The sequence below is a fragment of the Delphinapterus leucas genome, chromosome 1 (assembly GCF_059928025.1).
Source record: "Delphinapterus leucas isolate spDelLeu-1000000601 "Yukka" chromosome 1, BTC_Dleu_Yukka2, whole genome shotgun sequence".
Taxonomy (NCBI): domain Eukaryota; kingdom Metazoa; phylum Chordata; class Mammalia; order Artiodactyla; family Monodontidae; genus Delphinapterus; species Delphinapterus leucas.
The window spans coordinates 82,163,026-82,178,416 of NC_143129.1; the positions used below are offsets into that span (position 1 = coordinate 82,163,026).

General features: G+C 38.8%; 1 protein-coding gene across 2 annotated transcripts in view; it reads left to right on the forward strand.

Moving 5' to 3' along the window:
- Positions 1-4,983, forward strand: part of CTSS (cathepsin S) — a 39,935-nt gene extending 34,952 nt beyond the window's left edge. For both annotated transcript variants that reach the window (XM_089916147.1, XM_022564227.2), the window contains one exon: positions 4,034-4,983. In XM_089916147.1, coding sequence (XP_089772273.1) covers positions 4,034-4,133 — 100 coding nt within the window. In that variant the 3' untranslated portion in view covers positions 4,134-4,983. The remainder of the gene's footprint in view (positions 1-4,033) is intronic.
- The last annotated feature ends 10,408 nt before the right edge of the window (positions 4,984-15,391 follow it).

Genomic DNA, 15,391 nt, shown 5'->3' on the forward strand with positions numbered 1-15,391 from the left:
GTTCAAGCCACTGTCCATCTCTCTTTGTCTATTGCAGTATATCTCCTAACTGATAATCACTTTCCGTCTTGTTTGCCTGTAGTCAATCCTCTACACTGTAGCCAGAATGAGCTTTTTTAAATCAGAAAGCAGATGTTATTACTCTCCTACTCCAAACCCTCTAATGGCTTTCCTTCACACTCAGAATAAGACCCATGTCTGTTAAAAGTGGGACATTATCTGGTTTCAGCCTGCCTCTCCAACCACCTCTCCAATTGCTTTCCCCTCTCTCACTGATATCTAGGTACACTAGCCTTGTTGTTGTTTCCCAGACACACCAAGCTGATTCCCAGCTCTTTTCCCAGATTTTTGCATCACTTGTACCTTCAGTTTACTTAGGTCTTTGCTCAAATATTTCCTCAGATAAGCATCCCCTGACTACATCATCTAAAATGTAGCCCTGGGGACTTCCCTAGCGGTCCAGTGGTTTGAACTCTGCGCTTTCACTGCTGGGCCCTGGTTCGATCCCTGGTTGGGGAACTAAGATCCTGCAAGCGACACAGCATTGGCCAAATAGTAAAATAAAATAAAATAAATTAAAAAATTTTTAAAAAATGTAGCCCGGATTCCCAACACTCTGTATCCCCTTACTCTTTATTTTTCTTTATAGTACTTATCATATCATATCATATTATGTATTTCTTTGTTTATTATATGTTTCCCATATAGAATGCATAGGCTTTAAAAAGACTTTGTCTACCTTGTTTACTTCCATAATCCTAACGCCTAGAATAGTGTCTGGCACAGCCTAAGAAGTTCAAGGCTGCAATTTATTACAAAGGAAATTGGCATATATTTTAGAAGGAATATCTAATAAGTTAGTAGTCTATAATATGCAGGGAGAAGGTAGGGGGACAAACCATCTTGCTTTGTCACTGACTAAGGGGTTTCCCAGGCCATAGGACTTTATTTTTAAAACCAGGACAATCCTAGGGAAAGTGGAACTGTTGGTCACCCTAGAAAAACACTACATACTTTTAAAGGGGATGGACTCTACTTGAGTCAAATCAGATGGACTTATACTCGGATAAGAACAAAAATAGCTACCTCTACTTGTTGAGCACTTACTACAGACACTGTGCAAGCACTTTAAATACATTTTCTCATTTAATTTTTGAGGTAATCTATGAGATAGGCATTTTATCCCCATAACACAGAATAGGAAACTCCTGATACTGAGAGAGTTAAGAAACTTGCCCAGAATTGAACAGTTTGAGTGAAAGGGCTATAGAATTGATAAAAATAAACAACTTGGTAAGGACTGGAATGAGCATTTGGAACTGACCTTGAACAGTTCTGAAGACAAGAATTTGTCCTCAAATATTTATTTAGCTTGAGATTTTTAATCAGCTGTATTTTTTTTTTTTTTTTTCCGGTACGCGGGCCTCTCACTGTTGTGGCCTCTCCCGTTGCGGAGCACAGGCTCCGGACGCACAGGCTCAGCGGCCATGGCTCACGGGCCCAGCCGCTCCGCGGCATGTGGGATCTTCCCGGACCATGGCATGAACCCGTGTCCCCTGCATCGGCAGGCGGACTCTCAACCACTGCGCCACCAGGGAAGCCCTCAGCTGTATTTTTAAAAGGAGGGTTAGCAGTACTCCGCCAAAAAAGAAGTCTGGGATCTACAAAGTTTGGGACAGTTGATCTTGTCCAGATACTGAGTGGGATCTGGGACTCCTAGCTCTCACTGACTGAGTTCATATTACTACTCCTAAGAGCCTCAATTCAACTTTCATTACCAGAACTTAAGTCTAAACTCAGCTTATCTAAAATTTTTTACCTTGTTTTTAGGCAGTGAAATAACTATATAGTAAGATATAGCAATATACTAATTATATAAGATCCTGGATGTTCTAGTTTGAATTTCATTCCCCATACTACCTCTCTCACAGGAAGAGAGTATAAAAGTTAGAGTAGGCTTTGGAATAAAACAACCCTAGATTTGAACCCTTGATTCACAATTAACCATCTGTGTGACTTTGGGCAAGCCACTTTACCTCTGCCAGTTTTTCTCTTTAGTAAAATGAAGATAATACCTACCTCACAGGATGATGATTAAATGAGATAATATATGTTAAGCTGCTTAGCACAGAATAAGTGCTCAATAAGTGGTGGCTATTGATATTAATAATAATACCTTAGCCAGAATTTATTATTGCTTTTGCTTATCAAACTGGATACTAAAAAAGCACTGCACATCCATTGATGAGAGGTGACAGCAGAGTTTGGATTTGATTCTCAAGGTGTTGGTGAGGCATTAAAGGATTTTGAGCAGGGGAGTGGCAATAAATGAAAGGAATCAAAAAAAGGAGCCCAGGGAATTCCCTGGAGGTCCAGCGGTTAGGACTTGGCACTTTCACTGCTGAGGGCCCTGGTTCAATTGCTGGTCAATCCCATAAGATGCTTGGTGCGGCCAAAAAAAGAAAAAGAAGGAGCCCATAAGGAGTTTAAGAAAGAGTGACCATAGAGAGAAGAGAAAATCAGGACACAGTAGTATCTTAAAGCCAAGAGAGAAGTGAGGTGAGAGTAGACAACTGTGTTAAATGGTACAAGAGAGAGACAAATAAGACTGGAAGAGTCCAGTGAATGGCTGATACATAGAACATTTAAGGACTATTGAAGCACAGTTATTTTAAATTATGCCACTTGTCTTCTTCCAATAGTCCAGCATTTCTTAGTCTCTCCACTGCATGCAAAAACACAACCTTCCTTTGAGTCCTGAGCAAAAGTTTGCAATGGCTTCCCTCTGCCTATGGACTTAAACAAGTTCCTCGGTCTGCTGTTCTAAGCTCCGCACAATACGGCCCCAAACCAACTTTCTATCTTCTTTTCACACTACTCCCCTAAAGATGTTGTTTTCCCTTCAACTAAATTTCCTGCTGCTCTCCAAATACAAACACAGTATTTCATGCTTTTATTTGTATACTAGTTATAGCACAATTCATACAGAATATGAATTCTGCCTCATATTATAATTATTTGTACACTTACAATTATAAAATCTCAGAATCATAAAAAACTTTACAAGTCATTTCTCTTACAAGAATTTTGTCAATTTTTTCACTAGTATGTGAAAAAGGGAGAAAAAAGAATATTTTGGTAAATCTTTCATAAATCTAAATTTATTTGTCTCAAAGGACTATACTTAAATTAGAGGTTATGCCCTCTTAAGTTTTGTTTTTGGTGTTAACATGTCCTTTCTTTTACAATTTGATGGTGATAATAAAGAGTTTTTGTTTTTTTAATGTCTGTACTTGCTAACTTAAAAACTGGTAACTTTATGTCAATCTGCAAAATTTTTGAAATTCTCAAAGTCCATGAAATGAAAAAGTGAGGAACCACTGATCTCCTCTAACCCTTATCTGACCCATGAATTCCCCCTGCAACATCTCTGACAAATTATGTACATCTCTAATTGAACACTTCCAGTGCCACGGAGCTCATCTTTTCCCAAGGTAGCATATTCCATTTTTTACAGCTTTAACTATGAGCAAGTCTTACCTTATCTCAGCTCCACTTCCAGGTCAAAAAGGTGTTTGAGAGCTCTCTTTTTGAGAATCCCCTGCCCTGTGCCTTTTCCACAGTGGTCTCTCAAAAATCTTTCTTAATTGACACTCTCTAAAGAAATTGAAGTTTGACAGGGAATCATCACCTATGATCCTATTATGCAAAAACACTTAAAGATGGGGTCTTGGAAAGGATAATAAAACTCTTTCCCTGCAGAAGTAGGAGGATTTAAAGGTTTAGGATGGAGCTTATATTGTTTTCCTTAGGTATTAAATCTATTCATTAATATAGCATTAAAACCTACCAAACCATCCTTTGAAAATTGCCTAAAAGCCCTGGGGAAATTATTATATTATTTTGTTCTAACTTTGTTTTACAGCTTTTCATATATAATCTCTTTAGGAGAAAAGCAATCTAAGAGATAAAAAGTTGATAATGTGATTTGGTTATATTCATTTGTAATTTTGTGTTACTTCTTTTTCTAAAGCTGGGGCCTCAACTTTGGTGACCAAGGATATATACGGATGGCAAGAAATAGTGGAAATCACTGTGGGATTGCTAGTTATCCCTCTTACCCGGAAATCTAGAGGACCTCTTTGTTTTATAACAATTCAAGAAAGAAGAAACACTTTCTCACAATTTAATTTTACCTGCTGTAACCAGTAGAAATGTGTGTCATGATCAATGTATATTTACTGTACTAACAGAAAATATAGTTTGATTCATCTACTTTTTTAACTTTGCAGATCTTGGGGAAAAGTTTGCTAAGTAAATTAAAATGTACTATAGATATAACTGTATGAAAATTGGTCAACCTGAGATAATCTGTCATGTTTTTCATTGTCTTATTTTATTTGTCCTTTTAAGTCCCCTGATATCCTGCTGAACCTCGATGGCATATAGATTCTTAATAAATAACTGCCTTTTCAACTTTGTATCATTACCATGAGGCAGGAGACAGATGGGCCCCCGGGGCAAATAGTTTGAGTTCTTTCCTTGTGGACTGATACTCCGACAGGGAATAACAGGACAATTGAGAGAGGAGTCTGGGCCCTGCCCAGATAGAAGATAAGAGACCACATATTTCTCATTCCTGAAGTCAGGAGACACCCACCCCGGACTACACATGCGCAGAAAGGCTCCTTGGAGGTCAAAAGGAGAGTGATGCCAAGTGGCCAAATCTACCCATAGGCCTCTTCGGTAGAATCCATCTTGGCTAAGAGATGTGCATGCACACATGGGAAAATCCTGAGCTATACCAAATTCAGACTTTGAATCAGGCAAATCAAAATGATTGGCCTAAGGAAAACTGGAAAAAATGCCCCATATAAGTGATTTAAACTGCCACCAGGGCACGACTCTTTCAGAGCCCGCTCGTGTGTCTATCCACACGTACTGCACTTTTTTCTGCAAATAAATACTTGTTTCACTACTTTCCATCTTTGTGGGAATTCCTTTTCTGCAACGGCACAGGGCCCGGGACTTTCACTGACCACTGATCTAGTGCCTAGGATTCGGTGCTCTCACCGCCGCGACCTGACCTCAAACACTGGCCTGGAACCAAAACCCTGCATCAAGCTGCTGCAGGCCGAGGCCACCCAAGATCAACCACATACCATTCTTTTCTTATTCGTAGGTAACTATTATAATCTATCATGAGAATATAAATTGTAGTATGCTGGTGATATGCTATGACAACTTTTTTTCTTTTAATAGATCTTTAACGGAGTATAATTGCTTCACAATACTGTGTTAGTTTCTGTTGTACACCAAAATGAATCAGCCATATGCATACATATGTCCCCATATTCCCACTCTCTTGAACCTCCCTCCCACCCTCCCTATCCCACCCCTCTAGGACATTGCAAAGCACTGAGCTGATCTCCCTGTGCTATGCTGCTTCTTCCCACTAGCTAACTATTTTACATTTGGTAGTGCATATATGTCAATGCTACTCTCACTTCGCCCCAGCTTCCCCCTCCCACCCCGTGTCCTCAAGTCCATTATCAATGTCTACATCTTTATTCCTGCCCTGCAACTAGGTTCATCAGTACCTTTTTTTTTTTATATTCCATATATATGCATTAGCATATGGTATTTGTTTTTCTCTTTCTGACTTACTTCACTCTGTATGACAGACTCTAGGTCCATCCACCTCACTACAAATAACTCAATTTCATTTCTTTTTATGGCTGAGTAATATTCCATTGTATATATGCGCCACATCTTCTTTATCCATTCATCTGTTGATGGACATTTAGGTTAGTTCCATGTCCTGGCTATTGTAAATAGTGCTGCAATGAACATCGGGGTGCATGTATCTTTTTGAATTATGGTTTTCTCTGGGTATATGCCCAGTAGTGGGATTGCTGGGTCATATGGTAGTTCTATTTTTAGTTTTTAAAGGAAGCTCCATACTGTTTTCCATAGCGGTTGTATCAATTTACATTCTCACCAACAGTGCAGGAGGATTCCCTTTCCAGCATTTATTGTTTCTAGATTTTTTGATAATGGCCATCTGACCTGCGTGAGGTGATACCTCATTGCAGTTTTGAATTGCATTCTCTAATAATTAGTGATGCGGAGCATCTTTTCATGTGCCTCTTGGCCATCTGTATGTCTTCCTTGGTGAAATGTCTATTTAGGTCTTCCACCCATTTTTTAATTGGATTGTTTGTTTTTTTGATATTGAGCTCCATGAGCTGTTTGTATATTTTGGAGATTAATCCTTTGTCTGTTGTTTCATTTGCAAATATTTTCTCCCATTCTGAGGGTTGTCTTTTGTCTTGTTTATGGTTTCCTTTGCTGTGCAAAAGCTTTTAAGTTTCATGAGGTCCCATTCGTTTATTTTTTGTTTTTATTTCCATTACTCTAGGAGGTGGGTCAAAAAAGATCTTGCTGTGATTTATGTCAAAGAGTGTTTTTTCTATGTTTTCCTCTAAGTTTTATAGTGTCCAGTCTTACATTTAGGGCTTTAATCCATTTTGAGTTTATTTTTGTGTATGGTGTTAGGAAGTGTTCTAATTTCATTCTTTTACATGTAGCTGTCCAGTTTTCCCAGCACCACTTATTGAAGAGGCTATCTTTTCTCCATTGTATGTTCGTGCCTCCTTTGTCGTAAATTAGGTGACCATATGTGCATGGGTTTATCTCTGGACATTCTATCCTGTACCATTGATCTATATTTCTGTTTCTGTACCAGTACCATACTGTCTTGATTACTGTAGCTTTGTGGTCTAGTTTGAAGTTGGGGAGCCTGATTCCTCCAATTCCGTTTTTCTTTCTCAAGATTGCTTTGGCTATTCGGGGTCTTTTGTGTTTCCATACGAATTGTAAAATTTTTTGTTCTAATTCTATGAAGAATACTAAAGAATTCTGTGAAGCATGCCATGGTTTGATAGGGATTGCATTGGGTAGTATAGTCATTTTCACAATACTGACTCTTCCAATCCAAGAACATGGTATATTTCTCCATCCGTTTAGGTCATCTTTGATTTCTTTCATCAGTGTTTTATAGTTTTCTGAGAACAAGTCTTTCACTTCCTTAGGTGGGTTTATTCCTAGGTATTTTATTCTTTTTGTTGCGATGGTAAATGGGATTGTTTCCTTAATTTCTCTTTCAGATTTTTCATCATTAGTGTATAGGAATACAAGAGATTTCTGTGCATTAATTTTGTATCATGAAACCTTACCAAATTCATTGATTAGCTCTAGTAGTTTTCTGGTGGCATCTTTAGGATTTTCTACATATAGTGTCATGTCATCTGCAACCAGTGACAGTTTTATTTCTTTTCCAATTTGTATTCCTTTTATTTCTTTTTCTTCTCTGATTGCCGTGGCTAGGACTTCCAAAACTCTGCTGAATAAGAGTGGTGAGAGTGGACATCCTTGTCTTGTTCCTGATCTTAGTGGAAATGCTTTCAGTTTTTCACCATTGAGTATGATGCTTGCTGTGGGTTTGTCATATATGGCCTTTATTATGTTGAGGTAGGTTCCCTCTATGCCCATTTTCTGGAGAGTTTTTATCATAAATGCATGTTGAATTTTGTCAAAAGCTTTTTCTGCATCTATTGAGATGATCATATGGTTTCTATTCCTTAATTTGTTAGTGTGGTGTATCATATTGATTGATTTGCATATATTGAAGAATCCTTGCATCCCTGGGATAAATCCCACTTGATCATGGTGTATGATCCTTTTAATGTGTTGCTGGATTCTGTTTGTTAGTATTTTGTTGAGGATTTTTGCATCTACATTCATGAGTGATATCGGTCTTCTCTCCAAAACCTCCTCCAGCCGCATGGGTCCTGGGGGCATAAGAGGGAGGCTGAGGAGATCAGGAGAGGCAGGCAGAAGGGGCCCTTTGGGAGGAGCAGGAGAGGAGTAGATGGTGTTTGCCCCGCCCACTCGAGCCCAGGAAGCCTGCTGGGCTCCCGGGTGAGGTTCCTCCACCCTCTGAGACCAGGGGTGGGGGGTACACCTGGGCCCCTTCTGTTCCTGTTGAGCCTATGCCCTATCCCCCACAGCCCCCAGTGCCTTTTCCAGCCTTGTGGATCCCAAGCATAGGCCCCACCCACCACCCAAACCTCACCCTTGCTTAGGCCCTGCTCTCCACAGCCAAGCCTTCCCCCCACCTTTTTTTTTTTCCCTCCTCCTCTTTTTTACTATTGTGGTACTGTTTTACCTTCTGGTTTTTGATTCATCTATATTTTTATTTTTATATTGTTTCTAACATATCTGTTAGTTTCCTAGTCTAATTTTATTTTTTACTTTGGTATTGTTCTCTTTTTTTTTTTTTTTTTGCTGCCCCACACGGCTTGCAGGATCTTGGTTCATGAGCTGGGGGTGGGGCCGAAGCTCCTGTGGTGGGAGCTCTGTGTCCGAAACACTGGACTAACAGAGAACTTCAGATCCCAGGGACTATTCATCAGAGTGAGGTCTCATGGAGGTCCTCACCTCAGCACCAAGACCCAGCTCTACCCAACAGCTGACAAACTCCAGTGTTGGAAGCCTCAGGCCAAACAACCAGGAAGAAAGGAACACAATCCCACTCATAAAAGAAAAAAAAAAGAAAGAAAGAAAAATGAGAGAGAAAAAAAAAAAATATGTTACAGATGAAGGAGCAAGGTAAAAACCTACAAGACCAAATAAATGAAGAGGAAATAGGCAATCTACCTGAAAAAGAATTCAGAGTAATGATAGTAAAGATGACCCAGAATCTCAGAAATAAAATGGAGGCACAGATTGAGAAAATACAAGAAATGTTTAACAAACATCTAGAAGAACTAAAGAACAAACAAACTGAGATGAACAACACAATAACTGAAACAAAAAATACATTAGAAGGAATCAATAATAGAATAACTGAGGCAGAAGAATGAATAAGTGAGCTGAAAGACAAAATGGAGGAAATAACTGCTGAGGAGCAAAATAAAGAAAAAATAATGAAAAGAATTGAAAATTTCAGAGACCTCTGGGACAATACTAAACGCACCAACATTCGAATTATAGGGGTCCCAGAAGAAGAAGAGAAAAAGAAAGGGTCTGAAAAATATTTCAAGAAATTATAGGCAAAAACTTCCCTAACCTGGGAAAGGAAATAGTTACCCAAGTCCAGGAAGCACAGAGAATCCCATACAGGATAAACCCTAGGAAAAACACACCAAGACACACATTAATCAAACTAATAAAAATTAAATTCAAAAAAAATATTAAAAGCAGCAAGGATAGGGGCTTCCCTGGTGGCGCAGTGGTTGAGAGTCCACCTGCCAATGCAGGGGACATGGGTTCATGTCCCAGTCCGGGAAGATCCCACATGCCGCGGAGCGGCTAGGCCCGTGAGCCATGATCGCTGAGCCTGCGCGTCCGGAGCCTGTGCTCCGCAACGGGAGAGGCCACAACAGTGAGAGGCCCGCGTACCCCTCTCCCCGCAAAAAAAAAAAAAAAGAAAAGAAATCACAGCTGACACTGCAGAAATACAAAGGATTATAAGAGACTACTACAAACAACTATATGCCAATAAAATGGACAACCATGAAGAAATGGACAAATTCTCGGAAAGGTACAGTTTTCCAAGACTGAAGCAGGAAAAATTAGAAAATATAAACAGGGCTTCCCCGGTGGTGCAGTAGTTAAGAGTCCGCCTGCTAATGCAGGGGACACAGGTTTGAGCCCTGGTCCGGGAAGATCCCATATGCCGCGGAGTGGCTAGGCCTGTGCGTCACAACTACTGAGCCTGCGTGACACAACTACTGAGGCCCATGTGCCTGGAGCCTGTGCTCTGCAAAGGGGGAGGCCACTGCAATGGGGGGCCCACCCACCGCAGGGAGGAATGGCCCCCACTCGCCACAACTGGGGAGGGCCTGCACGCAACAACAAAGAGCCAATGCAGCCAAATAAATAAATAAAAGAAATTTTTAAAAAAAAGAAAAGCATTAAAAATATCTATATATCTTAAAAAATATATATATAAACAGACCTATCACAAGTAACGAAATTGAAACTGTGATTAAAAATCTTCCAACAAACAAAATTCCAGGACCAGATGGCTTCACAGGCGAATTCTACCAAACATTCAGAGAAGAGTTAACACTGATCCTTCTCAAACTCTTCCAAAAAATTGCAGAGGGAGAAACACTCCCAAAGTCATTCTACAAAGCCACCATCACCCTGACACCAAAACCAGAAAAAGACATCACAAAAAAAGAAAATTATAGACCAGTATAACTGATGAACACAGATGCAAAAATCCTGAACAAAATACTAGCAAACAGAATCCAAGAACACATTAAAAGGATCATATACCATGATCAAGTGAGATTTATCCCAGGGATGCAAGGATTCTTCAATATACACAAATCAATCAATGCGATACATCACATGCTATGGCAACTTTAAAAAAAAATACATTTATTTATTTATTTTTGACTGCATTGGGTCTTTGTTGCTGCACGCAAGCTTTCTCTAGTTTTGGCAAGCTGGGGCTACTCTTCATTGCAGTGCGTGGGCTTCCCATTGCGGTGGCTTCTCTTTGTTGCGGAGCATGGGCTGTAGGCACATAGGCTCAGTAGTTGTGGCACACGGGCTTAGTTGCTCCGTGGCACGTGGGATCTTCCCATCCCAGGGCTTGAACCCATGTCCCCTGCATTGGCAGGTGGATTCTTAACCACTGCGCACTATGGCAAGTTTAATGGAAGAAACTATTAAGTTCTTCATGTCCTGAGATTGTATCTTTTCACATAAAAGGATTCAGTAAATGTTTAAAATAAATAATGTCAAAGTAGACACATGCTAAAGAGACAATCTATTTTCAAGCGTTTTGTAATAATTATTTTAATGATGAACAGTAATTATACTAATTCAAATTATTTTTACCTAGTCATTAGCAATGGGCCAGTATCTTCTGGGGACAAATTATTAGTCATCCTGAAAAAATAACCAAACTGCACTTCTTTAAAAATATTCCATTACTCACATTTTTATGAGTAATTAGATTGCTGCTCTAGATTAGTAGACAGGTTCTGAAGAGGTAGCAGGAATTTTAAATTTTATAAGTTCATGTCTATGACATGAAAAATGTATGGGATGATGTCATTAATGTATATTAAACTGAACTTAAACTAATTTTACTATCTTTGGTTCCCTTTCCACAAAGTACATTTTAAAGAACAAGAATTGCTCACTATAAAAACATGGTAATAATATATGAATATTATCAAAAGTGTAGAGAAATATTGTAGTTAAAAAGTATTTAGTTGGACTTCCCTGGTGGCACAGTGGTTAAGAATCTGCCTGCCAACGCAGAGCACACAGGTTCGATCCCTGGTCTGGGAAGATCCCACATGCCTCAGAGCAACCAAGCCTGTGTGCCACAACTACTGAGGCCACGTGCCACAACTACTGAAGCTCGTGCACCTACAGCCCATGCCCTGCAACAAGAGAAGCCACTGCAATGAGAAGCCCACACACCACAACGAAGAGTAGCCCCCACTAGCCACAACTAGAGAAAACCCGTGCACCGCAGCGAAGACCCAATGCAGACAAAATAAATAAATTAAATTAAATTAAAATAAAAAGTGTTTAGTTGATTATTCTTTAATTTTTATTTTGCCCACAATTTTTCAAGCACTGTAAATGGAACAAAAACATAGGTTCTTAACCTTTGTCAGTCTCATTAAGCCTATGGACACCTTCTCAGAATAATGTTTTTAAATCCATAAAATAAAATACATAGAATTACAAAGGATGCTGATTATATTGAAATACAGTTATTAAAAATTTTAAATATAACTTTGTGCTATAGTAATAAACATGTTTCTTTTTTTTTTTCAAGAATGCTTTCACCTTTATTTTTCTTGATATACTCAAGATATAGACATTTCATACAAACAGGGTTAAGTGACGTGTGTGTGTTTTACATAAACCGGAGGCACAATCATGGCTAAAATAACACTTGGCTCAGCAACTTACATCACTGAGAAGGATCCTAGGAAGTTCACCATAAACATGCTTCTTTAAAAATGCATTAAATAACAAGAGTTAATAACTATCTTAAATTTAAAAGAGTGACAAGTATAAATGATATTTGAAGATACCTGAAAAAACTGTAATGTGATACAAAAATATCTGAGTTTTCTTTGGGTGATAGAATTACAAGTATTGCTAATATTACTGTGTTTTATGAACTATGTTCAGAATTGAGGGAAATGCTTTCAGTTAGAGGTTGATGAAAATAAAGATGTTATTGTTTTCCCCATAAAAATCCACAGATTTTCTGAATTCTATCCATGGATCCTTTAGGAATCCATGGATCCCAGGTGAAGAACCTCTGAACTAGTAAGTAGAATAATGAAATATTTAACAAAAATCTTTATTGTATGTCTAATATAAGGAGAAATTTTTAGCCATAAGTAATTTCAAACTTACAGAAATAAAAAGCCTTTTTTTAAAAATAAAATAGTTTACACAAAAAATAAAATAAAATAAAAATGTTAAATCAAAAAAGAAATTAAAAAAAAGTCTTACTCTGGAAACTGTATATAGGATGATTTGAAGAAAATAAAAAGAACACTAGCTTGAAGGTACTACAGCAAGTATATGTGTGGTGCTAAAACTCTGGACAAAATTTGTAACTGTGAATAAAGGAAAAAAATTACAAACAAATCAAAAACAAAGAGCAAGTCTGGGAGACACCATAGAAGTTGACAAAACTTTTAACTGGATAAAAAAAAAGGTAAAGAAACAAGAGGACTTAAACATTCCAGAGCTAGGAGTCCACTGGACAATGCCATTAAAAATATATACGACTCTTTGGGGCTATTCAGACTCCGAATAGCCAAAGCAGTCTTGAGGGGAAAAAAAGGAGCTGGAGGAATCAGACTCCCTGACTTCAGACTATACTACAAAGCTACAGTAACCAAGGCAATATGGTACTGGCACAAAAACAGAAATATAGATCAATGGAACAGGATAGAAAGCCCAGAGATAAACCCATGCACCTATGGTCAACTAATCTATGACAAAGGAGGCAAGGATATACAATGGAGAAAAGACAGTCTCTTCAATAAGTGGTGCTGGGGAAACTGGACAGCTACATGTAAAAGAATGAAATTAGGACACTCCCTAACACCATACGCAAAAATAAACTCAAAATGGATTAAGATGTAAATGTAAGACCAGACACTATAAAACTCTTAGAGGAAAACATAGGAAGAACACTCTTTGACATAAATCACAGCAAGATCTTTTTTGATCCACCTCCTAGAATAATGGAAATAAAAACAAAAATAAACAAATGGGACCTAATGAAACTTAAAAGCTTTTGCAAAGCAAAGGAAACTACAAACAAGAGGAAAAGACAACCCTCAGAATGGGAGAAAATATTTGCAAACGAATAAACAAAGGATTAATCTCCAAAATATATAAACAGTTCGTGCAGCTCAATATTAAAAAAACAGACAACCCAGTCCGAAAATGGGCAGAAGAGTTAAATAGACATTTCTCCAAAGAAGACATACAGATGGCCAAGAAGCACATGAAAAACTGCTCAACATCAGTAATTATTAGAGAAATGCAAATCAAAACTAAATGAGGTATCACCTCACACCAGTTAGAATGGGCATCATCAGAAAATCTACAAACAATAAATGCTGGAGAGGGTGTGGAGAAAAGGGAACCCTCTTGCACTGTTGGTGGGAATGTAAATTGATACAGCCACTGTGGAGAACAGTATGGAGGTTCCTTAAAAAACTAAAAATAGAACTACCATGTGACCCAGCAATCCCACTACTGGGCATATACCCTGAGAAAACCATAATTCAAAAAGACACATGCACCCCAATGTTCATTGCAGCACTATTTACAATAGCCAGGTCATGGAAGCAACCTAAATGCCCATCAACAGACGAATGGATAAAGAAGATGTGGTACATATATACAATAGAATATTACTCAGCCATAAAAAGGAATGAAATTGGGTCATTTGTAGAGACTGTCATGCAGAGTGAAGTAAATCAGAAAGAGAAAAACAAATATCATATATTAACACATATATGTGGAACCTAGAAAAATGGTACAGATGAACCGGTTTGCAGGGCAGAAATTGAGACACAGATGTAGAGAACAAATGTATGGACTCCAAGGGGGGAAAGCCGTGGGGCATGGGGGTGGGGGTGTGATGAATTGGGAGATTGGGATTGACATGTATACACTGATGTGTATAAAATTGATGACTAATAGGGACCTGCTGTACAAAAAAAATGAATAAAATTAAATTTTTAAAAAACCTGCTGTATAAAAAAATAAATAAAATTAAATTTAAAAAAAAACATATGAGACTCCCTCTTGCGAGAACACCAGAATCACAACTAACTGCTGAACAGTCATCCACAGGAAGACACTGGAACTCACCAAAAAAGATCCCCACATCCAAAGACAAAGGAGAAGCCACAATGAAACGGTAGGAGGGACGCAATCACAATAAAATCAAATCCCATAACCACTGGGTGGGTGACTCACTAACTGGAGAACAATTATACCACAGAAGTCCACCCACTGGAGTGAAGGTTCTGAGCCCCACATCAGGCTTCCCAACCTGGGGGTCCGGCAACGGGAGGAGGAATTCCTAAAGAATCAGACTTTGAAGTCTAGTGGGATTTGACTGCAGGACTTGGACAAGACTGGGGGAAACAGAGACTCCACTCTTGGAGGGCACACACAAAGTAGTGTGTGCATCAGGACCCAGGGGAAGGAGCAGTGACCCCATAGGAGACTGAACCATACCTACCTGCTAGTGTTGGGGGGTGTCCTGCAGAGGCAGAGGGTGGCTGTGGCTCACCATGGGGACAAGGACACTGGCAGCAGAAGTCTTGGGAAGTACTCTTTGGAGTCCTTCCTATTGGACTCTGCTCCCTCTCAGGGCATGAGAACTCCCCATTCTGATCTCCCAACTCTATTTAATTGAGGTTTCTGTTTAATTATTTACAAAACTTTAAGTGTAAGGGAAATATGAAGCAAAATAAATAGACCAGGGGATTTTCACTACTTTTGACCCCGAAAACAGGGTTCTGGTCTTCATTCCTCTCCTAATTGACTCTGCGAAAATCTTTTCATATCTGGGGTGGCTGTTTTCTAACTGGTAATGCAGACATACCAAAGTTTATGAGAAATTAATATATATCTACACTACTAACACAACTTATTTGCATGTATAACAATCTGCAAACTAAGAAGTTTGTATTACTAAACAATCTCCAACTACCTACCAGCTCTGAGTTTTATTTTGCTTCTAAATGAGACATTAATTACAGTAAAGCTAACACTGTCCCCACAGACATAGCACAGTGGA